This window comes from Pristiophorus japonicus, chromosome 13, assembly GCF_044704955.1.
Source record: "Pristiophorus japonicus isolate sPriJap1 chromosome 13, sPriJap1.hap1, whole genome shotgun sequence".
Classification (NCBI taxonomy): Eukaryota; Metazoa; Chordata; class Chondrichthyes; family Pristiophoridae; genus Pristiophorus; species Pristiophorus japonicus.
This window is the reverse complement of record NC_091989.1, coordinates 153,108,945-153,133,411: the sequence shown is the minus strand read 5'-3', so window position 1 is coordinate 153,133,411 and position 24,467 is coordinate 153,108,945. Positions and strand designations below refer to the sequence as shown.

At 46.8% G+C, this 24,467-nt stretch overlaps 1 protein-coding gene across 1 annotated transcript in view; it reads left to right on the top strand.

Annotated features, from left to right (window-relative positions):
- Window positions 1-24,467, top strand: part of cpne7 (copine VII) — a 224,295-nt gene that overhangs the window by 175,183 nt on the left and 24,645 nt on the right. The window contains exons 7-9 of the mRNA XM_070896982.1: window positions 5,265-5,363; window positions 14,309-14,395; window positions 16,229-16,288. Coding sequence (XP_070753083.1) covers window positions 5,265-5,363; window positions 14,309-14,395; window positions 16,229-16,288 — 246 coding nt within the window. The remainder of the gene's footprint in view (window positions 1-5,264; window positions 5,364-14,308; window positions 14,396-16,228; window positions 16,289-24,467) is intronic.

Below are 24,467 nucleotides of genomic sequence, written 5' to 3'. Positions count from 1 at the left end.
CGCGTTCCTTTGGGACATCTGTAGGAGTCACGTGGGCCTGGACACCCAATCAAGGTAAAGTATTTTCTCATTCATAGTAATAGGAGTTTCGTAAATCCGAAACTCCTATTACTATGAATGAGAAACACCCCCAAACACCCAACACTACATAAAAAAATAAAAAAACACCTCACACAAATACATTATAGAAATTAAAGTTGATATAAAGATTTTTGAAAAAAAAATATTTGCCGATTTAAAAAAAATAAGTTTTAATTATGGTTTAAAAGAAAGTTACCTTAGTGGGCAGGGTTTTTAACATTAAAATGTCTTTAAATTTTTTTATCTTTATATGTTTTTGTAAGTGTTAAAACTCTTATGCTGGTAAAAGTAGGCTAATGTGCCTTCTTTTACCAGGTGCAAGAGTTTGAAGGACATTCGCTGGGCAAGAGATGGGCAAATAGCCCAATCTCTGCTGTGGGAATGTCCTCCCCGAGATGCGGCGATCTGTCAAGCCAGAAAACCAGCCAAAAGTCAGAAATACGGAATTTCTCCCCCTTCTATCTTTATTTTTTAAGCCCACCATCCCACACACGACATGTCCATTCTTGACAAGAAATTAATTTCTGTAGAACTTACGTAATTTGTACAACTTCCACAAGGTATTGCCTCAGACTCTCCCTATACCTCCTGCTTTAGGGCTTAATGAAACAGTTGTAGATATCAGCCTAGAAATTACAGTTGGTGCTATCAATGGGCTTCCTATAATTGTGAGATATTTTGCTGCTTACTATTTTGATGCAAACATTAATCCAATTGTCTACTAAAACAAGTTATCAGAAACAGTAATTTCTCTGCTTTAGCTTTTTAATGGCTCTAGTTTGTATTAGGTAAATACTATTAATAATAAAAAGTAGTATATTAAAAGAATGATAAATATTATTCCTTTTCGTTGGCATTTTGAAAGAAAAGTATTTGGTAAAATGAGAATATGGAATATAGTCAGACTTGTTCAATCAATAACTAGATTATCCATATCTCTGAGTCCAAATACTTTTTTTTGATCTTTCCACATTGTAATTGTACTTGATTATTCAAATAACTGAATTTCTGTGTGATGTTCGTCTGTGCAAATTCCCAAATTTCCTTTGTTCTGTATTCATTAATCTGAACAGCCACCTAAACACTCTAGTGTCACATTAACTTTCCCATCGAGCCAGATAAGACCGCTATGTCTTAATTACCAGCTTGCTAAATTTCCTCTTTGTTTAACAATGCACGGAGCATTCGGATCTCTTTTCCAACCTGATCTGTGACAAGGATACCTGGCCAGCCAGCAGAGTCCACTTTAAATATGCAGATTGTGCTCCGATGACATCATTAGGGCCTGAACTGCTATTTTAACCTCAAGCTTGAGCAGGGGAGCAGTAATGGCTTCCCTGACAACTCAAACCTGGCAGAAACAGCAGCCAGAAGAGGTCCAACAAGATTATTTAAAATGTTTGTTATTTGGTTCCTTGTGGGCTAGGAGGAACAGGCCTGTACCTCTGGGCCCCGCAAGGAAGCCTTGGGGCTTCCCGACACTAGGCTTTCCCCCCACGATCCCGAACTGCAATTCCTCTGTTGAGCCCCATCGGTCAACTCGCATTGTGTTGGTGATGGTATCCCTGAGTTTCCAAGTGTTCCAATTTAGCTTGTTTTATATAATAATGGGAGCATGTTCTTGAGGGAGTTTACAACTTAATCAACACTATTGGGTATTTTCTTTCATTCACTGCCAATCTTTTCCCGTCTCCCAGTTCACGGAGGCATGATTTCCCATTCCCTCCCGAATTCCACAGGTTCACAACTCTCTGCTTGTCCCGGTTTATTAATGTTGCTGCCTCAGGCTCCTACCTGATTCTGCTGCTTCGCTCCAGGATCGGACTTTGCCAAGCCTTGAGGATGGGAATTCCAGAATCTTGCACGTTGGAATTTCTGATCTGGCATTTCATGAGATTAAGAATTCCTACCTGTAGCGTGCAGAAGGATCTGATCACAGAGCAAAGCAGCAGCTGCTTCAGGTAGGAATTGGGAGCGCCAATACAGAGACAGCTGTTGGAATGGGCACAAACGATGAAATTTAACACAGAAAAGTGCAAAGTGATACATTTTGGTAGGAAGAATGAGGAGAGGCAATATAAACTAAAGGGTACAATTCTAAAATGGGTGCAGGAACAGAGAGACCTAGGGGTATATGTGCACAAATCATTGAAAGTGGCAGGGCAGGTTTACAAAGCAGTTAAAAAGCATATGGGATCCTGGGCTTTATAAATAGAGTGCAAAAACAAGGAAGATAGGATGAACCTTTATAAAATACTGGTTCGGCATCAACTGGAGTATTATGTCTAATTCTGGAAGGATGTGAAGACCTTAGAGAGGATGCAGAAAAGATTTACAATAATGATTCCAGGGTTGAGGGACTTCAGTTACCTGCAGAGACTGGAGAAGTTGGGGTTGTTCTCCTTAGAAACATAGAAACATTGAAAATAGGTGCAGGAGTCGGCCATTCGGCCATTTGAGCCTGCACCGCCATTCAATATGATCATAGCTGATCATGCAACCTCAGTACTCCTTTCCTGCTTTCTCTCCATATCCCCTGATCCCTTTAGCCTTAAGGGCCACATCTAACTCCCTCTTGAATATGTCCAACGAACTGGACCCAACAACTTTCTGTGGCAGAGAATTCCACAGGTTCACAACTCTCTGGGTGAAAAAGTTTCTCCTCATCTTGGTCCTGTATGGCTTACCCCTTATCTTTAGACTGTGACCCCTGGCTCTGGACTTCCACAACATCAGGAACATTCTACCTGCATCTAACCTGTCCAGTCCCATCAGAATTTTATAAGTTTCTATGAGATCCCCTCTCATTCTTCTAAATTCCAGTGAGTATAAGTCTAGCCGATCCAGTCTTTCCTCATATGTCAGTCCTGCCATCCCGGGAATCGTTTGGTGAACCTTCGCTGCACTCCCTCAATAGCAAGCATGTCTTCCCTCAGATTAGGAGACCAAAACTACACACAATACTCAAGGTGTGGTCTCACCAAGGCCCTGTACAACTGCAGTAAGACCTCCCTGCTCCTATATTCAAATCCCCTCGCTATGAAGGCCAGCATGCCATTTGCTTTCTTTACTGCCTGCTGGACCTGCATGCCTACCTTCAGTGACTGATGTACCCTGACACCCAGGTCTCTTTGCACTTCCTCTTTTACTAATCTGTCACCATTCAGATAATAATCTCCCTTCCTGTTTTTGCCACCAAAGTGGATAACCTTACATTTATCCACATTATACTGCATCTGCCATGCATTTGCCCATTCACCAAACTGTCCAAGTCCCCCTGCAGCCATTTAGCATCCTCCTCACAGCTCGCACTGCCACCCAGCTTAGTGTCATCTGCAAACTTGGAAATATTACATTCAATTCCTTCATTTAAATCATTAATGTATATTATAAATAGCTGGGGTCCCAGCATTGAACCCTGCGGCACCCCACTAGTCATTGCCTGCCATTTTGAAAAGGACCCGTTTATTCCCACTCTTTGCTTCCTGTCTGCCAACGAGTTCTCTATCCACATCAATACATTACCCCCAATACCATGTGCCTTAATTTTGCACACTAATCTCTTGTGTGGGACCATGTCAAAAGCCTTTTGAAAGTCCAAATACACCAAATCCACTGGTTCTCCCTTATCCACTCTACTAGTTACATCCTCAAAAAACTCTAGAAGATTTGTCAAGCATGATTTCCCTTTCATAAATCCATGCTGCTTGGACTGATCCTGTCACTGCTTTCCAGATGCGCTGCTATTACATCTATAATAATTGATTCCAGCATTTTCCCCACCACTGATGTCAGGCTAACCTTCTATAATTCCCTGTTTTCTCTCTCCCTCCTTTTTTAAAAATTGGGGTTACATTAGCTACCTTCCAATCCATAGGAACTGATCCAGAGTCCATGGAATGTTGGAAAATGACCACCAATGCATCTGCTATTTCTATGGCCACTTCCTTAAGAACTCTGGGATGCAGACTATCAGGCCCTGGGGATTTATTGACCTTCAATCCCTTCAATTTCCCTAACACCATTTCCTGACTGATAAGGATTTCCCTCAGTTCCCCCTTCTTGCTAGATCCTCGGTCCCCTTGTATTTTCGGGAGGTTATTTGTGTCTTCCTTAGTGAAGACAGAACCAAAGTATTTGTTCAATTAGTCTGTGATTTCCTCATTCCCCATTATGAATTCACCTGATTATGACTGCAAGGGACCTACATTAGTCTTCACTAATTTTTTTCTCTTCACATATCTGTAGAAGCTTTTGCAGTCAGTTTTTATGTTCCCTGCAAGCTTCCTCTCATACTCTATTTTCCCCCTCCTAATTAAACCCTTTGTCCTCCTCTGCTGAATTCTAAATTTCTCCCAGTCCTCAGGTTTGCTGCTTTTTCTGGCCAATTTATATGCCTGTTCCTTGGATTTAACACTTTCCCTAATTTCCCCTTGTTAGCCACGGTTGAGCCACCTTTCCTTTTTTATTCTTATGCCACACAGGGTTGTACAATTGTTGTAGTTAGAGCAGAGAAGGTTGAGAGGAGATTTGATAGCGTTGTTTAAAATCATGTGGGGTCTGGACAGAGTAGACAGAGAATAACTGTCCCCATTGGCGCAATAGTTGAAAACCAGAGGACACAGATTTAAGGTGATTGACAGAAGAACTAAAGGCGACATAGGGAAAAACTTTTTTTACGCAGCGAGTGGTTAGGATCTGGAATGCACTGCCTGAAGGGTGGTGGAGGCAGACTCAACCGTGGCTTTCAAAAGGGAATTGGTAAGTACCTGAAGAAAAAAAAGTTGCAGGGCTACAGGGAAAGGGCGGGGGGTGGGACTAGTTGAAGTGCTCTTGCAGAGAGTCGGCATGGGCTCAACAGACTGAATGGCCAGTCTGCAGGACTCAAATTTCATGTACCCATATGCATTAATTTCCTTTTATTTGCTATTCCTTAGCCCATTGAATAATTTGTCCAGATCATTTTGGATGCTATCAATTTCCTTCAAAGTATTGCCAATATATTTTATAGTATGCAATGTAGCCTTGTCCATGAATTGTATGAAGGATGGGTACAGTGAATTCTACTAGTCACTGGCCCCCAGCTGGAAGCTTCTCTCTTTAATTCCACTGTCCATTTTTAAGATGCAGAGGTAAATGAGCAAAGCAGCACCCTGTATTCAATAGATGTTCTGTTTTTCCAGTGCTTAGTCTGGGATTATGATACCAGTGGAAAACATGACTTCATTGGAGAGTTTTACACAACATTTGAGCAAATGCGGAAGGCAATGGGAGAAAACAAGGTAAATGATACTGAATCATGAAGCTCTGAGAAGATACTATACTATGATTTATGAATAATAAGGCAAAGGGTCCGATTTCATTACTGTGTAGCAATGTGATTATATTTAAAGGCACTCTGCCACAAGATAGATGCATTTTAAAACAAAGACCAACATCTTCAGACGCGGTATGGAACGCCTGATCTATTCGTTGGTTTAGTGCTGCTCTTTGCTCAGAATTTATGGACCGAATGCCTGTATGATATATATGCAGCTTGTAGTAAAACTGGGCCTTGTATGTGGTGCGAATATTAGCATATGGATATTTCAGGCTCACTTTTATGATCCCACGTTCCAGCAGGGAGCCTTGGCCACTGGAAACAGATATTGGTGCGCTCCCCATGATTTTGTGTCCATTTTAACATCTGATCTTAAAATTGGCTCCAAATGGAGAGAGAGGGCCATACAGCAGCTTCCCCTCCAACTCATCACAATACCTCATCTGCCAGCCACCGAAGACCCAGATGAGACCATCAGTGCCTGACTTGGCCTAGTCTGCAGGGCCCCATGGGCCCTTTATTTAATCTTCGGCCCTCGGCAGTGGTGGTTCCGCTGCAGCAATGCCGGTATCTTGCTGGTGGCCATCCCGCTGCAAGCCTACCATCAATATGTACTGACCCCAAACCCAAGAAACAGGGCTGGGGTCATGGCGAGCTTCTTGGAAACAATGGATGTAAGTTGTTGTGTAGGCATGCCTGTTCACTGTGTGATGTCTGTAACACTGTATGCTACATTGAATGTACCCTTGTACTGTACACACCTTACCGGTACACACCTTACCGGTACACTAGAGGGTGCTGTTGCTGGAGACCCAGGGGTTACCAGACCAGCCCTACAGCCCCTGGCCACCAGGGCCAACACCAGAAGCATGAGGCCAATACCCTCCGGCTTCCCTGGCAAACCCTGGGATGACCTGACCCTTATCCCCATTGGTGGACAAGGAGCCCATCCAGTCTTGTGGCCCTGCCCACCACCCCACAACTACCCACATCACAGTGTATACACCCCACCCACTGCTGCCGTGGCTACCTCCACGAGGAATCCCACAACAGTGACACCCACTTGGTCTGTGTGTGAGGGAGGGGAAACGTACGAGGCCAGCCTTAAGCACAGGGGTCACACCTGGCAACCACACAACCCTCACCACAACCTGCACACGGCAGGTAACCCAGTATAAAAAGGAACACACAGCTTGTTGTCGGCACTCAGGAGCTGCTAATAAAGGACTGCAGGTCTGCACAGTTTAAGTACCATACCCTGCCTCGTGGAGTCATTACTAAAGGTGCCTAGATACACTGCATAAGTGAATTGTCAGCTTTTACTGTGTCCTTCAGTGTTCTGATTAGTTGTCATTATTCAGCTTTTGATGGGGCAAAATTGCATACCGCCCCAGTTGGGGGGCGGCAACAGCTACGAGGCAGGACTTCCTGCGCCAGGCACAGAAGTTCTGCTCCGTGAGCTATATTGGGTTTACTGGTCCTGAGAGGAAGTGGAGCGGAAAATCCCGCGCTCCACTTACTCTCGGTGGCGGGAACAGGAATGGGGCGCAAAGCAACACGCATTTTTCGCGTAGCGCTGGCGGGAAGACAGGACCCGCCCCTTCTATTAAAGGGGAGGGCCAAACTGCCAACTCTGCAGGAGGGGGAAGGGGCCATTGCTAGACCACCACGGAGTGGGATGCTGTGGCAGCAACCCGGAATTCAAGCGGTGCGCCGGGCTGCAAGATCGCGGCACGGACCCCGCGATCTGCTGTGAAGAAGGCCGCGGCCGGTAAGTCAGCCATTAGAAAAATGTCTCCCCTTTCGTTTTCACTCCTCGAGCGGGCTGCAGCAGCTTCATGGGGCACTACTGAATTTTCGCTCTGGGGTGAAAATGGGTTGCTGCGCACGGTCATGACGTTGTCATCGCCGGGGCAGCGGCCCGGGTCACTTACCGGTAGAGGTGGGGCGCTATTGGTTAGCTCCACCGCTAAATTCCCGTGGAATTTCGTTGAGTTGGTCGTGTCATCGCGCCCGGACGAAAAGTTGTTTGTGCCCCATTAACGCCTCTGGGGGTGCTAACTACATACGACCTGAATTTTCCCCCCTAAGTATCACCAATCCACGTAACAAGCTTCTGTTCAAGGATAATGTTGGCTGATCTACCACGATTCCTATCTCTATAACCTCTTCCAGCCCTACAACCCTCCGAGATTTCTGCCCTCCTCAAATTCTGGCCTCTTGCACATCCACAATTTTAATCGCGCCACCATTCGTGGCCATGCCTTCAGCTACTGAGGACCAAAGCTCTGGAATTCTTGATCTAAACCTCTCTACCTCTCTCTCCTTTTCGATAGTCCTTAAAACCTACCTCTTGCCTGTCCTAATATATCCTTATGTGGCTTGGTGACAAAGTTTGTTTGATAATGCTGCTGTGAAGCACGTTGGGACATTTTGCTACATTAAAGATGCTATATAAATGCAAGTAGTTGTTATTGCTGTTTTGTCCTTTTCCTGATAAGCTAGAGATAATGTAATTGAGATTTATACCAAGGAATAACATTTGAAAGTATTCAGTTTCCTTTGTCAGTTTGTGCAATAAGCCAAGCTCTGTTGAAATGGTCATCATCGTAGGCAGTCCCTCAAAACGAGGATGACCTGCTTCCACGCCGAAAAGGGATGAGTTCACAGGTGTTTCAATGAAGGACCTAATATTCCAGATTCTGAACTACATCTTGAAGGGTGGAAGATGCCTATGTGTGGATTTTTTTAACGTGTGGTGGCCACCACACGGGCTTGATAGAGCTAGGTTTTGGTCCAGTGGCAAGGATTAACCAAGACGACTGGAGACCAGCTCTGTTGCATGGACCTAGTGTGCACACGTATTGCAGTGTGAGCTGGCCCGTGCTGCCCCTGGGCCCTCGCCTCTTCTGGACCCCGAACACTCTCCTCTCCTGGGCCCCGATCATATCCCTCTATGAACTCTTGCCGCTCCTTTGACCTGACCTCGCCGCTCCTGCTGTACCTGCCCACACTGCAGTCAGCTGTTGCTCTCCTGCAGTGGTATGCCGCCACACGCCTCCCTCTCTAATGGCCCGTCCTGCTGATGGTTTTGCAGGCCGGGACCGCGCCGATTTCCGGGCCAGGCCACCGCACACTGCTCCCTCTAACTATAACTATACGCTGTCCATCGGGATATCAATATGGGAATAATACGAATTCAGCGCAGGAGTTAATATGGTCATTGGTTCTGATCTACAAATACTTTGTTGTGTACAATTATACTTTATGTGTGATGCTTTCAAGGGACTTGATGACAATGCATTAGAATCATTTAAAGTGTACTTATATATAATTATTCGAGGTAATAAAAATGACACCCGAGATATTACAGAAAGGACTAAATTATTAAAGCTAATGAAGGAAATCAACGCTGTTTTCATTGCAGTGGAGCTGAGCACCAGTTGCCTTGCAGTAAGCCTGCTGTTTTGTTTATACAGGGTCATGAGACGCCCAATTGATATTTAGCTGGGACAATGCAATGGCAGTTCTTGCGATTCTGGGTTAGAATGACTTGCTGGTATTTTTCTTATCTCATTAAAGTGTTTTCTTCTAAATATAGGAATTCCTTAATTTCTTCAGTTCATGGCCATGCAATGTTCCTGGTATAAAAATGCTAACCACAAGTCCTAAGCTTGTGTCTTTTTATGTCCCTGGTGTTGTGCTGTGGATTGATTTCATTGCCATGCAGGAGCATATCATGGCCCAGATTTTGCTGTAGCAGGGCATCGAACGGCATTGCCGTTCATTAGACTTGCCCTTGCGTGCTCAGGTTTTTAAATATTTGGCATGTCAAGTTGCTGAAAGTGCGAGCTGATAATGTCACAGCGAGAGAAACCAGGTGCCTGGGACCTGAGTGACCAACTGTGAAGCTCCTTAACCAATCCGATTGAAGGATTGTGAAATAAACAGCGCAAGGACTGAGAAGGAAATGCAAATTAGAGTGGGTAAATTCAAAGTCAAATCAGGTACAGAAAAATTAATAAATAGAGGGAAAGAAAAATTGGAGTAAAACAGAGAGAAAAAAAAGAGACAGAAAGGAAAAGTAAAGAAAAACCTTAGTAGCCTTTTAGCGACGTGATAAATGTTAATTAGACTGGAACGGATAAAATGTCACTTTCTGTGTCGAGTTAGGTTTGTATCTACGGCACAAATACTGCAACGTCACACCATTCAATTTGTCATGTATTCAACCAGCATTGTAACCCATGTATAATCTGACCTAAGTTGTACACTGTGAGAACAATGACCACTAGGTGGGAGACACTCCTAACCTGGGCCTTCAGGTACAAAAGGGGAAGCTCCACCCACCTTCATCACTTGAGTGCTAAGGAATAAAGGACAGGTCACAGACTGACCTTCTCTCAAGCATGGGCCTCGTGTGCATTTATACTGTATAGTAAGGACCTATCAATGGCGACGAGAAACTGGGATTTAAACCATGCGAGCATGGCCACTAGCAGAACAGACGAGAGGTACTGTGTTAAGGAATGGTTGGGACAGAGATTCAACATTGTTAAAGCAGCACACAGTTCTCCAGGCAGACAAGGGCAATCAGGCATGCCCCAACATGTAGCCGAACCCAGAGAGGGAGTTCAACAGAGACAATGGCAAGTTGAACGGCGATTCACGCCATTGCAAGGGACAATGCGGCCAGTAATGGGGTCATCAACACCTGTTAATGGCGCATTCAAGGACAGTCACAGAGGCAGTCAGGGACAATCGACTGGCAAGGGCCCTTTTGTTTCCAACAACAGCTCATGTTGGAGGCGTGGAGGCACACACTCAGCCGGAGTTTGCAGAGATGAGCAAAATACCTGCAGAAATTGCAGAAATGAACGCTGGGGGAAATCGTTGGAAGCTGAAGTTCAGTGAGTTTATGTGGAGCACGTATACATGTCATACACCAGGACGCCACCGATAATGATGAAAGTGCTCCTCAATGGCATCCCAGTATCAATGGAGCTAGACACGGGGGCCAGCCAGTCCCTGATGGGTATCAAACAGTTCGAAAAGTTGTGGGCATCCAAGACCAGGAGGCCAAAATTATCGCCGATTGACGCACAGCTACGGACTTACACAAAGCAGATCATTCCGGTGCTAGGCAGCGCCACGGTAATCATGACCCACAAAGATTCGAAGAACAGGTTGCCACTCTGGATTGTCCCAGGGGACGGTCCTGCATTACTGGGGAGGAGTTGGCTTGCTGTCATGAACTGGAAATGGGGCGATGTCAATGCAATTTCCTCTGTGGAGCGAGTATCATGCTCACAGATCCTGGACAAATTTGACTCATTATTTCAACCCGGCATCAGCACTTTCATGGGGGCCAAGGTAGTGATTCACATAAACCCGGACGCCAGGCCAGTACACCACAAGGCCAGAGCGGTGCTGTACGTGATGCGGGAAAAGATAGAAGGCGAATTGGACCGCCTGCTGAGGGAAGGCATCATCTCGCCAGTCGAATTCAGTGACTGGGCGAGCCCGATTGTGCTCAAGGCGGATGGGTCGGTCAGGATATGTGGTGATTACAAGGCCACCATCAATAGGGTGTCACTCCAAGACCAGTACCTGCTACCGAGAGCGGAGGACCTCTTTGCGACGCTATCCGGTGGCAAACTTTTTTCAAAATTGGACCTGACCTCAGCTTACCTGACCCAGGAGCTGGCGAGTGAGTCGAAGAAGCTGACCACCATTACAACACACAAGGGGTTATTTGAGTACAACAGATGTCCGTTCGGGATTCGCTTGGCCGCCGCGATCTTCCAACGAAATATGGAAAGCCTCCTCAAGTCGATTCCAGGGACGGTGGTTTTTCAGGACGACATCCTCATCACGGGTTACGATACTGAAGAACACCTCCACAACCTGGAGGAGGTGCTACGCAGACTGGACCGGGTAGGGCTGCGACTGAAAAAGGCGAAGTGCATCTTCCTAGCTCCAGAGGTAGAATTCCTGGGGATCAGCCCTACTGCATCCAAGACGGAAGCGATCCAGAGAGCACCCAGACCCCGTAACACGACGGAGCTGCGTTCGTTCCTGGGGCTCCTGAACTATTTTGGTAACTTTCTTCCCAAATTGAGCACGCTGCTAGAGCCGCTACACGTGCTCCTACGCAAAGGTCGCGAATGGGTCTGGAGGGACAGGCAGTAAAGGGCTTTTAATAAAGCACGCAATTTGTTATGTTCCAACACTCTGTTAACACTATACGACCAATGGAAGAAATGTGTGTTAACGTGCGATGCGTCATCCTATGGTGTCGGGTGTGTGTTGCAGCATGTCAATGTCAAGGGTCAGTTACAGCCGGTAGCTTATGCCTCCAGGAGTCTGTCCCAGGCAGAAAGGGTTACGGGATGGTAGAAGAGGAGGTGCTCGCATGTGTATATGCTGTAAAGAAAATGCACCAGTACCTGTTTGGCAGGAAATTTGAGCTGGAGACAGATCACAAACCCCTAACGTCCCTTTTGGCCGAAAACAAGGCCATAAATGCAAACGCATCGGCCCGCATACAGAGGTGGGCACTCACGTTAGCCGCCTATGACTATACAATTCGGCACAGACAGGGCACCGAAAACTGCGCCGATGCACTCAGCAGGCTCCCACCATCCACCACTGAAGGGGCTGTTGAGATGGTCATCGCTGTTGAAGCTTTTGGAAGCGAAGGCTCACTCGTGACAGCCCGTCAGATTAAAGTCTGGACAAATAGAGACCCGCTATTGTCTCTAGTCAAGAAATGTGTCCTGAATGGGGACTGGGCAGCCACGTACAGGGCATGCCCTGAGGAATTTAAACCATTTCACAGGCGCAGGGATGAACTCTTGATTCAGGCCGATTGCCTACTGTGGGGAAACCGCGTAGTCATGCCCCAGATGGACAGAGAGGTGTTCATCAGAGAACTCCACAATGAGCATCTGGGCATTGTCATGATGAAGGCAATTGCCAGGTCACACGTTTGGTGGCCAGGGATAGACGCAGATCTGGAACTTTGTGTTCGCAGGTGCAACACGTGTGCCCAGCTGGGCAATGCGCGCAGGGAAGCCCCCCTTAGCCCCTGGCCATGGTCACGAATCCATGTGGACTATGCAGGTCCTTTCATGGGAAAAATGTTTTTGGTTGTAGTAGATGCCTACTACAAATGGATCGAGTGTGACATTTTAAATTCAAGCACATCCTCTGCCATGGTAGAAAGTCTACGGGCAATGTTCGCCACCCACGGTCTACCGGACGTCTTGGTCAGCGACAATGGCCCGTGCTTCACAAGCACTGAATTCCAGGACTTCATGGCAGGCAATGGAATTAACCATGTCAGAACGGCACCGTTCAAGCCGGCCTCAAACAGCCAGGCAGAACGAGCAGTGCAGATAATCAAACAGGGGATGCTCAGAATCCAAGGGGTTTCCCTACAAAGATGCTTATCATGCCTCCTGTTGACCTATAGATCCCGACCACACTCGCTCACAGTGGTTCCACCTGCAGAGCTGCTAATGAAAAGGACGCTCAAAACCCGGCTATCCCTTATACACCCTACTATGAAAGAAATTGTCGAGAGCAGGCGCCAGCCACAATATGACTACCATAACAGGAATGCGAGGGCGCGATGTATTGATGTAAATGATCCTGTTTTTGTCCTCAACTACGCTGCAGGGCCCAAATGGCTCGCAGGCACCGTGATTGCCAAAGAGGGAAATAGGATTCTGGTAGTTAAACTTACCAATGGACAAATCTGCCGCAAACACATGGATCAAACAAAAAGGAGGTTCAGCAACCCCATGGAAGAAGCAGAGGAAGAACACGATGTAGAGTTCACTCCACCACAGGTGACCGAACACCGGAACCAAAGGGAGGAGAGCCCAATCACTGTGGGCAGTCTGGATAGGCCTGAGGCACCACAAACAGCAGACACTCAGGCCAGCACCCAACAACCGGAGCCCCAACTCAGGCGCTCTACAAGAGAGCGTAAACCACCAGAGAGACTCAACCTGTGATCCCAATAAGATTTTTGGGGGGAGGTGATGTCATGTATTCAACCAGCATTGTAACCCATGTATAATCTGACCTAAGTTGTACACTGTGAGAACAATGACCACTAGGTGGGAGACACTCCTAACCTGGGCCTTCAGGTACAAAAGGGGAAGCTCCACCCACCTTCAATCACTTGAGTGCTAAGGCATAAAGGACAGGTCACAGACTGACCTTCTCTCAAGCATGGGCGAGGTGCATTTATACTGTATAGTAAGGACCTATCACAATTCATTTCAATGGTGAGGCAGGGAACAAGATACCGTTTTCACAAAGCTAATGGCGGAGCGGTGCAACTCAGATAGCAACTTTGGGATTTTTGAGTTTAACTGCTGCCTGCCATTCAGCTGAAGTTGCTGTACCCTTTTCTCACAAATAACGGTGAGAGCCATTAGCCCCACTGTTACTTTGATAGGAAATTCCGGGCCATTATTTGTGTAATGGAAACCGGCTGTCTCCCGGACTGGGATTGAGAATAACAGATAAAGTGCTGAATTCAGCATCTAATTATTGCTCATCATGTTCTTGCAGTGATCAAGGGCTGAACTCCTGTTCCACCAGCTGCTGCATGATCAAACTGTTAATGGTTTCCCCACTGCTGTTTGCTTTGTTTGACTTGATGCCATGCACAGTGAATATGTAAATGAGTTTCCTTCCCACTTCAAGTAACACATTGCCTGTTTTTGTGTGCATGGCAACCATTTTGTCAGCATACATTTCTAAACTCAAAGGCACATCACACGACAATTCAAAATGTATTTACTTAGAATTACAGAGGATGTGTTATGAGTGTTAGATTGGCTTATGTTATGATTTAGTAATCTGACTGGGGGTTTGTCTCTTTATCAGGTCCTTTGGGACTGTGTTAATCCAAAATACAAAGCAAAAAAGAGACATTATAAGAATTCTGGAACTGTCATTCTGAAAGATTGTAAGGTAAGGTACACAGGAATGGTATAAACTTGGAGTAACCTTGATTTATGCATGGTACAATCTCGAAATTGACTTTTTCCTACAAAACCAGTGATGACAGTTCAAAAGTGACTCATTGGCTATGCAGTGCTTTGGGACATCTTGAGTACGGAAAAGGCACAATATAAATTCAATGGGCTGGATTATTGGCTTTGATGTTTTTGAGACGGTAATGGCGGTGGAGGGGTAAAGTTTGCGCCTCAGTAAGTAACATTGGGCGGCTGGGCCCTGAGTCAGGCTAAGGGGGAGGCAATGTACACCTCTCTTGGACACTAGCATGGGAAACTCCTGGCTAAAGAGCCAGGCCGGGAGCGCTCCGAGAGACGCCTGCGGGAGGAAAACCTAAAAAAAAAGCCACAAAAACATTCCCAAAACGTTGCCCGCACTACCACAACACAAATTGCAAAAAAAAATTAAAAGAAAAAACAATCACACTTACCTTAGTAGTCCATTACTTACCTCTCCGCTGCCAGTATCGTTTCACTGCCTGATTCCCCAGGCGTTCACTGCGGAGTGTGCTTCAGGGCGTACGGGTCGGGCAAGAGTCAAAACTCGCGTCGGTGTTGCAACCAGGGGCGTTGCACAGCGGTACGGCTCTTCCGGGTGGTGCTGTTGCTAAACCGGACCCAAGGATCACTGTGGGGCGCTGGGGGCTGACCACCTGGCCAAAACACCTCGCCCCCGTCAAAGCCGCCACTCTGGGACCGAAAAACGGAGCAGAGAGGGAGCCGAAAATCTGCCCCAAATTCTTCCGTTCTTGCTCATATCCAATGTGTGTGGCGATGGAAGTCCACCTGCAAGACACAGCACCTGGTAAAAATGGCTCTGTAGATTTTCAGGGCTGATTATTTACTTGACATATTTTTGTTCCTTCCAAACTGGTTTTCCCAATTAAACTCAAGTTTTCCGATAATGAACATTCTGCTTTATTTTTCATGTGAAAATGCATGGATTTGTTTGCAGCTGATTTCACTCAGTTTTCTGATCTGAATTCAGGAAAAAAAGTAAAACTCGAAAATCAGAATGTCTCATTTGCATCGCGTGTGAAATTTCCAATGTGTCTTCAAATGCTGCTTCGTTAAGAATAAAACACTGAATTAAGGAGTGAAAGACTGAGAAAGACTATGAAACACATTTATTCAACAGTCTGTGATTTTCACCATCCGTGTTCTGTATTTTTACGAGCAGCTTTTAAAATTATGCAGAGAGTAAGATGTCATTTCAACAGGCAGCAAGGATGAGTTTCTACTCAGTGTGATTGTCCGAGTTAATTTATGTTACTTTACCCAGGCTCCACAGTCACCAGAAAATCAGTCGGAGCCAGTGTAAAAGAGAAGTTAATGGTGAACAAGTCCACTTAAACAGACTCCCTCAGCTATAATCACAACTTTTGGCTGGGCAAACCTGGATTCACACAAGTCTGGAGGTTCTAACTGTGATAACATTCAAATTGAGAGTTATAATGAGGCAAGACTTCTGCACAGGCCTCACTGTGGGCTGCTGCTGGATCCAAACCTTTAAATTCATTCTTCAAAATAAGCTTTTAAGGAAATTGTTGCTCATTTCCGTCAAGGAATGCAGCTTCCTCAGACTCTTCAGTGTGAGCATTTAACATCATTAAAATAAAAAGCTATCAGTTAGCAAGACATAGTCTAATGTGTGTAAATGACAATTACTAATCATGTAACAGATTGATCCTTTTTTCAGGGAAGTTGCCAGGCTATGAGTCATTGTGTTGCACATGTATTGAAATGGTTGACTTCAGCTGGACTAACTATGCAATTTTGTGTTTTGAAGCTGCACAGGATATATTCCTTTTTAGATTACATAATGGGCGGATGCCAGATCCACTTTACGGTAAGTCAATTGTTAGTATGCTTTTAAAGCTATTTCCCAGTGATTATAAATCTCAGCTCTTGAAGATGGATGATTGATTACCTTTACATTGTAGAAGGTGTGCATCTAGTGTGGGTTTGCCAAAGGTTTCCCCTTGACACTAATTATTCATTTAGAAGGGTTATGTTGTCAGCAGTTTCTGGTTTCCAAGACCAAGAGTTCCTAGTTACAAAATGTGAAACATTTGCATTTTAATTTATTTTTGTTGAAGTTACGGCTATGTGAAGAAGAAAAAAACATTACAAAAGTATTGCAAAATAAAAATAACTTTGGTTCTGGACACGTAGAAACATAAGTGAGCAGCCATTGAATCGGAGCCTGATGTTGATCCCAGTTTTATCTAAATAGACAAAGGACCCGAAATTGCGTTGTTTGTGGTATGCTGTCATATTCCCTTTGAAATGCCCCACAAGTTTTGGATTTCTGCATGCGCTTGTTTAGTGCGCGAAATTCGGAACTTGCGGCCCGTCAACGTACGCCTTGACAGGCCATCTGCGGGGGCCCCGAAAAAGCAATCGCTGGCACAGAGTTGGGCTATTTGACCAGCGACTGACCAGCGATTGCCCACGCAAGTCTTACGGTTGATGCAAACAGAGGATATCTAAGGCTTAAATTAAACATTTTCAGATCCAAAATTATGCACACAAATTGCATTAATTGAGTTTATGCAGTTATATACAGGTATAACGATGTTTAAAATTAGCAAAAAAATTCAATTTTTATTGAGGTTGGTGCAATGATGGTACTTATAAATAAAATTCCATTTCGGTAAATTGTATAATTATTAGATTTGGGGATTCCATTGCATATCATTAGGAGATTCCCTTCGTAAATGACTGCAATGGAATTCTCCTTTGTGATTGGAGGACTGGGCCCACATGATCCCAGGTACGCTTCCGAACCATCCGACCAACAATTGGTCGGCCGAAAAAATCGATCGGCCGCCGCAGTCGGGTACTAGTCCCTCCCCGAGCCATATTCAGCTCGGGGTGAGGGGGGGGGGGGGGGGGGGCGGGGTTTGAGCGGTGCTCATTTCTGTTGGAAACGGCAGGGTGAAGCCGCTATAAAGGTAAGTTTGCAGCGTTGAGGTCTGCGGCATGTGGGCCGCCGGAAAGTGGCCAGGACAGGGATTTTTAGCTCCAAAAAGGTAGGAGTTCTTCAGGCAGTGCACCCGCGAGGTATTTGAGCCGGTGCTCGAACGCAACAGCGCTGGAATGTTGTTTTTATGTCAGATTGCACCATCTGCAGTATTTTGCTTTTTAAATAGTTTTATTAATTGTTTTGGCTCCATTAAACCGGCTTTGTGCTGCTCAGAGGTTTTCACATACTTTTGTACAACTTTCAGGTCTGATTCTTTAGTGGGGTCCTGTGGGCTGCAGAGTCCTGCTTGGCAGGGTTCACCCTGAGGATGGGAGGAGTGTTGGGAAGGCAACACCTGGTACACCTGCTCAGAAGCAGGGTGGCACGCAGGAGAAGGCACCATGCAAACAGGCAGCGGGCAAGGGAGGCAGCAGCCGTGATTCGTTCATTCTGCGCCAGACCAGTGTGCCCGTCGTCTTCACCGGCCCGAATCAGGATTGCAGTTGGCTGCTTGGGGACAAGGGATATCCCATGTCCACTTGGCTGCCCACTCCTCTGTGGAACCCCAGGACAGCGCCAGAGCATGCATACAATGACGCTCATTGTGCCATCAGATGCATCATCGAGCAGTGCATAGGCATCCTTAAGCAGAGGTTCCAGTGCCTGGACCGCTCTGGTGGCACCTTGCAGTACTCTCCTCAACGGGTCTCCATCATCGTCGCGGTCTGCTGCATACTGCACAACCTGGCCATCAGGAGGGGACAGCCGCTGGAGGTCGAGCCAGCAGTACCACCTGAGGAGGAGGAGGAGGAGGATCCCCGTCGCCCCAGAGCTAGGAGGCATCGACCCATCGCCACCCTGGAAGGGCCGGGTGCAGATTGGCCGGTACCCTCCTGGGAGGGTGCGTCCTCACATATATGGAGGTGCCTGACACCTCCCCTGCAATTTCCCTCCATGAATTATGTACTGGCGGTCTGCCAGGTCTCCCCATGTCAGGAAACAGTATTATTCTTCTGTCCTCCACACCGTCCATCAGTATCTCCAGCTCCATATCAGAGAACCTGTTGGCTCTCCTTGCATCTCTTACACCAGTCATCCTTCTAACCTCCTTCCCCCCTCAGGGCCTTGCTGCAAACCACGGCCTTTAAAAAGCTGAAAAATCTACTTTGGAAGGGTTCATTAGTGCTGGAATCCATTTGTTCACTTTTGGAGCTGAATATGGGGTGGCCCAGCCATGAAAGTTTTTCGGCACTAATGGTCACAAAAAGGTGGGGGGAGCTACCAGCTTTCCAGCGGTACTGAATTTTGGGCCCACAACTCTTCACAGCTAGCACAGGAGGTACTTTCGTAATTGTTTCATCGGTCAAAGATGTACTCTGGAGGTATGCCTCCGACCAAAATTTCTAGGCCATTATTTTTATTCAAGACCAAGGGCATTACTTGGCTGTAGAAAAGCTTCTATTGTTGCTGAATTTACACTGTGTAAGCAACTACACCTGTGCAGTCAGTACAAAGCATGATTTGTCAGTCTGCCACAATGATGCGAGCATCCAAGGCCTAAAAATTGGATAAGGTCCAAAAACGGGTGCGGGCATCACGCAGGTTCTGTGTCTGCAGCTCTTCAAAGTGGTGCAGGCAGCATGCAAAATTCATGCTGCCTGCTCATTATAATGGTTGCAGCGTTGATCTCATCGCTAAACGTGCTGCTGATTGGCTTAGCTCTGAACAGGGGGAGCAATATCAAGAGCAGTCTATTAACCAATAAAGTTTGACCTAGGCTCCCTGCACTAGTTAAAGGGGAGATGCTCTGTTGCAGTAGCATCTCATTGTCACTCTGAACAAAGCCATGCCCAACTGCCAAGGGAAAGGGCAAGAAGATTTTCAGATGGAGTCCTTGGTCCTAGGGGTATAAAGACGCCGTGAGGTCCTCCACCCACAGGGGGGCAGGAGGCCTTCATGACTGAATACGAGAAAGTTGTGGGAGGAGATTGCGCAAGCCATCACTGCGATGAATGTTGTTCCGAGGACCTGGATCCAGTGCCGCAAAAAGTTTAATTACCTCACACGTGTGGTCAACGTGAGTGAATGCATCAAGTGCCGTATTCCACCATGCGCACCACAAGCCTCACACACTGCTCAATGTACCACATCCTCATCACTCACCTACCAACAATCTCTAGCAATCACCACTCATACCTCACAATCATAGCTTCAGTTCACCCTCATACACTTACCACTGCTGCAAGACTCACTTGCACACACTCCCAGCTATTTAACCATGGCAGGCACATCACCCAACTACATTGCACCACACTCACTGACAGACTTCTTTTGTAGTCAAAGGTGGCACACAACTGCTGGATGGAGTGATGGAGGGCAAGCCAGACTTAAGAACCTCACTGAGCTGGAGGAAGCAGTTCTGGACATAATTGGTAGTCACAGAATGCGTGGTGAGCGGGGAAGTTGAAAGCATTGCTGATGATGATAGTATGCTCAAACCTAATCCTTCTTCTCACATCGCACTTACCCCTCATCCCACAATCTCTTCACACTTACAAGTTGCTGATGGTGTATGCATGAATATCTTGCTTTCCCCCACCCTTCCCTCACCCCAACATGACCCTTGTGTCTGTCTCCTTTCAGATACCCAAGAACTCCAACCTGGCCAGCCTGTCCCCGAACTGATGGAGGAGGACAGTATTCGAGGAGAAGACACACCTGCACTGCATCTGACACTCACAGACACCAGCTCAGAAAATGGCACTGCTCGTACATTAGAGGATAGTATAGAGGCGCGATCTGCACGTGGTGAGTCACTGAGCACGAGTGGACTGCGGCCAGGCCAGGGGAAAGGGTAGCTCGGGGGCCAGCTCCACAGAGGGCGAGTTCATGCATGAGTTCTGCTGCTCAAGACTCAGATGATGACCTCGATAGGACAGCCTTCAGAAGAAGGGCGAAGGGCATGCACACAGAATGTTTGGTGCAATGGCAGGCCTGCCAGAGAGCCTTTTGTCAGTGTCAAGGAGCATAGAGGAGTCCGGCTCCAACATTGCACAGGGATTTGTGCGGAGCTTGGAGCCTGTGATTTCCAGGATGGAAATGATGGGCAACTCCATTAGAGACCTTGTGGACCCAACCGTGATGCCACGTGTGATGGGCGAAGTCGCAGATTCCATGGCAGTACAGGCGGAAGCGACCCAACGTCTCAGTGTGCAGTAGTAGCTCAGACTGCTGCCCTCATGGCTGGGTTTACGAGTCTGGAAAGGGGCTTGCAGGGTCTCACAGAACTCCAGCAATCTGTTCCCCAACAGATGGCTAGGAATACTGAGGCACCACCCCGGGGGAGTGGCAGTGGCTTCATGGAGCAAGGACCCGCTGTCCTCTCTCAGGATGACAGCATCCCTAATCCCACCACTGCCACTCCGCCATTGCCCTTGCTGCTACCTGTCAGCCAGCCAGCCCAGACTGCTGCCGCTCATGCCGAGGTGGTGCAATCTACAACTGGGCCTTCTCGGCCCAGAGCTGCTCGAGGTCGTCCTGCAAGGCCATCTATAGTCTTCCCCATGGAAAGTCAGCAGCTTTTCACCAACCATTCTGCAGCAGGAAAAGCAACATAAAAGACAGGCACTAAGAGAATATGTAAAGCTGATTAGTTGATGTTGTTAGTTTGATTTGTATTTGAAAAATGTATAAATTATGTTTGGAATGTTTGTTTTGTGGTGGCTCTCATTTCAGCTTTGTGCCTAGAAGAATTCTGTGATGTTCTGTGACAGAGGGATGGTGAGATGGAGAAGTTGTGAGTAACAGGGATCTGGGGTTTCATGCACTGGATCCGGAGTCTGATGAGGCGCTCACGGACAATCCGTCCGGAACGAGGTTCTGCCGCCTGCCTCCTCCCTTCCTCCTCCCCCTCCTGAGGTGGTTCCGGAACCCGTGGTGCCAAGGACTGTGCCTACATGATGGCCAAGCTGGGGAGCATGCAGGAGACCACCACAAAATGGGACAGCCGCTCCAGCAAGTACTGGAGGGTGCCTCCTGAGCGGTCAAGGCAGCTTTAGCACCCCGATGGTCTGCTCGATGATGTTCCTCGTGGAAGCATGGCTCTCATATGAATGCTGGCCATGAGTGGTAGATTGCGGACGGGAGTTATCAGTCAGGTGCTGAGCAGATGGCCCTGGCACCAAACAGCCACCCTCGGATTTGATGTAGTGGCTGGAAGATTGCTGGCACACTGGACTGGCACAGGATGAAGGCATCATGGTTGCTGCCAGGATACCAGGCGTTCACCATCATGTGGCGACGGAAGCAAGGCGGCCGCCATTTCTTTTCCATATCAGTCTTAACGGCCAGTGCGAAAGGCTCTAATTTCACGGCCAAAGTGTTTTGATGCCTTTGACAAGAGTAGCATAAGATCGCTTAATCACTTATACTATAGGAATTTCTACATTGGTAAGCATGCTATCAGAGCCAAACTTGTAGTTTCAAGCAGCCATGAAGCTCCTTTCAAGCTGCCTTTATCTCGTATACATATACGCAGGCCTAGTTCTGAGTTTCTTCACAAATCTACCTTGAAATTTATTCCCCGTGTTTACCATATATAAATGGCTGTTCTATTTAAGATTGTGTAACACCAACACCAATATTAATTAGCCCCTTGCGTCATTTTGAACTGTTGCTTCACATTGGTGATCTCAAGTTTGGCCAGGGCACTGCAGAAGAGATTTACCTGACAGAGAATTACAAATCTGGAGCCATTTCTGTACCAATACCATTAGAAATGTCTTTATTTAATAATTTTGGATATGTACATAGGCCGTGAAATTCCATGGGTGAGTGAGGGGCATAATGCTGGCAGTTTTGTGCTGGGGAAGAAGAGATGGAATTTGTGGAGGGACTCGGATCTGCTAGTAAGAAGGGGAAACCCGTTTATTCAGGCAGCACCAGACCCTGCATCTGCCCCATTTAACTTGTGACCCATTTCTGCCAGAAGTGAGGGCAGGTGGATGAAACATCTGTCCGATAAATAGTGCAGACGTCCAAATGACGGATTTAGAATGGATGTCGTCATTCACCCTATATTTAATAATTTCCATCCGCGATTCTACCCTACCAATTAGCACATGTAGAAAACTAGCATTCTTCCTAGGATCAGCTGATTAAAATGATTGTATTGTCTTAAAGGCAAACTGCTGATGGTTTTTTTTGAAGAAATAATTTTTTGGCTATGACTTTGGTATGTGGCTGCATCCTTTTCAGCCTTTGTTTTTCCTGTTCATCTGAAGCCTTCAGCTTGCAATTCTAATCCTCCTCGAGAGGATTCGGGGGAACCTTATCCCACCAAAACGGGTGGGTTTGGCTCGGGTGGGAAGATAAAATGTTAAGAATCTGAATCCTGACCCCACTACACCTCTAACTTGTTCACTTTCACTTTTAACGGAGGTGGGATGGGGGTGGGCAACCAACCCGCTTGCAAGAGACCGTCTAAGTAGTTTTGCCCTTGGTGGTTTCGAATCACTCCCCTTACAACAGTTCTAGACACCGGAATTACAGTGGTGAACAGAAATACTCAGTTACAGCCAGATCTTTCGGTCTCAACCATCACAATGCTTTTATTCAGGTTAAAGCAAACCTGCACCCAGCAAAAACACAACCTGATGGTGTAAAACGAACAAATACAGTACAACACACAACTCTGGCCCATCTGAACAGGCCCCTAACGCGAAGTACCCACATCTAAAACACCCCTGCTCGGATTCAAAAGTGCACCTCCGAATCTGTCCAACAGAATTGTGTGTACGCTTATGATCCGTGCAAAAACCTCCCCACTAAAACCCCTAAGGTTTGGTTGGGACACACGACACCCTTTCACACTATGCGGTGGTCTTAAAGATGTGTGGGCTGGAATAAATGCTCACAAATTACCCCTCTGGTTTACTCGCTGCTTCTCCCGATGAGACGTATCTTCTGATTCTGTACCAATCTGTGATATTCAAGTCCAGTCTCAAGGTCAGTTTCCCAGTTGAAGTAGCAAGGCTTTCTTTGCTCATAGGTGGTGTTTCTTCTCTCCGTCCCAGACGGCGTGCTCAGTCCTTGTGCATTGAACGACGCAAGCAAGCGTAGAAGAGGGGGGAGAGAGAGAGATGGCTGCAAACTGCCATTCTTATACCTGCAAAAATGCTTCTTCTCACGCCAAAAGTTCAACTGTTCTTCCCCTGAGGCAGTACAACTGAAAAAGCAAAATCAATGTCCTCGGCCTGTTCCTTTGTCAACTGGGCTGTTGCCTCGATAAGGCTCCGACCAGTCTGTATGGTCGAATAGCTTCCTTTGTGTCATGAGCACCGACCAATCTTGTTGATCTCTCACTGACTGTATGACAAAAAGCCTGTCCATCAACCATTGATCCATGTCCACCTGATGTGTATTCCTGTGGAACATGTCCGGACCTATCCCAGTCTGCTGTCTGCTCTTCTGCAGTAACAGAAAATGTGTACAAGCAATGTCCAAAACTCAAATCCAAAAGTATGTTTTTGCCGAATTCTTACAGCAGGTTGGCAATTTAAATATAATGTGGCTGCGTGCCTCATATTTAACCACCATTTTAAATTTAACCCTGGTCGGCCTCGGGAAATCCGCCAACTAAAGGGAGGCGAGGACTGCTAGATCAGGAGTGAAGTGTCTTCCCACTTACCTGCTAGATCCAGCTTCACCAACGCCCCGTGATCGGACAATCCACAACCCTTCCGATCTTCAGCCCAATCCTTTCAATTCACCCCCTCCTCTGGCCTCCAATCTTGCCTCTAGCCTTCAATATTCCTTGTGGCCTCCGATCTGGCTCTGAATTCCGATCACCCACACTCTGCCCTCCAATGTTGTGTGGGTCCAGAGTCCAATCTCCTTCCCCCTGCTCCGACCCCCTGATGTTGCCTGGCTCTGGACTCTGATCTTCCTCCCTCCCGCTCTGGCCTCCCCGATCTTCCTCCCCCCACTCGCTCCAGTCTCCCCGGCTCCAGACTCCAATCTTCCTCTGGACTCCGATCACCCCTGACTCCATCTCTCCCTC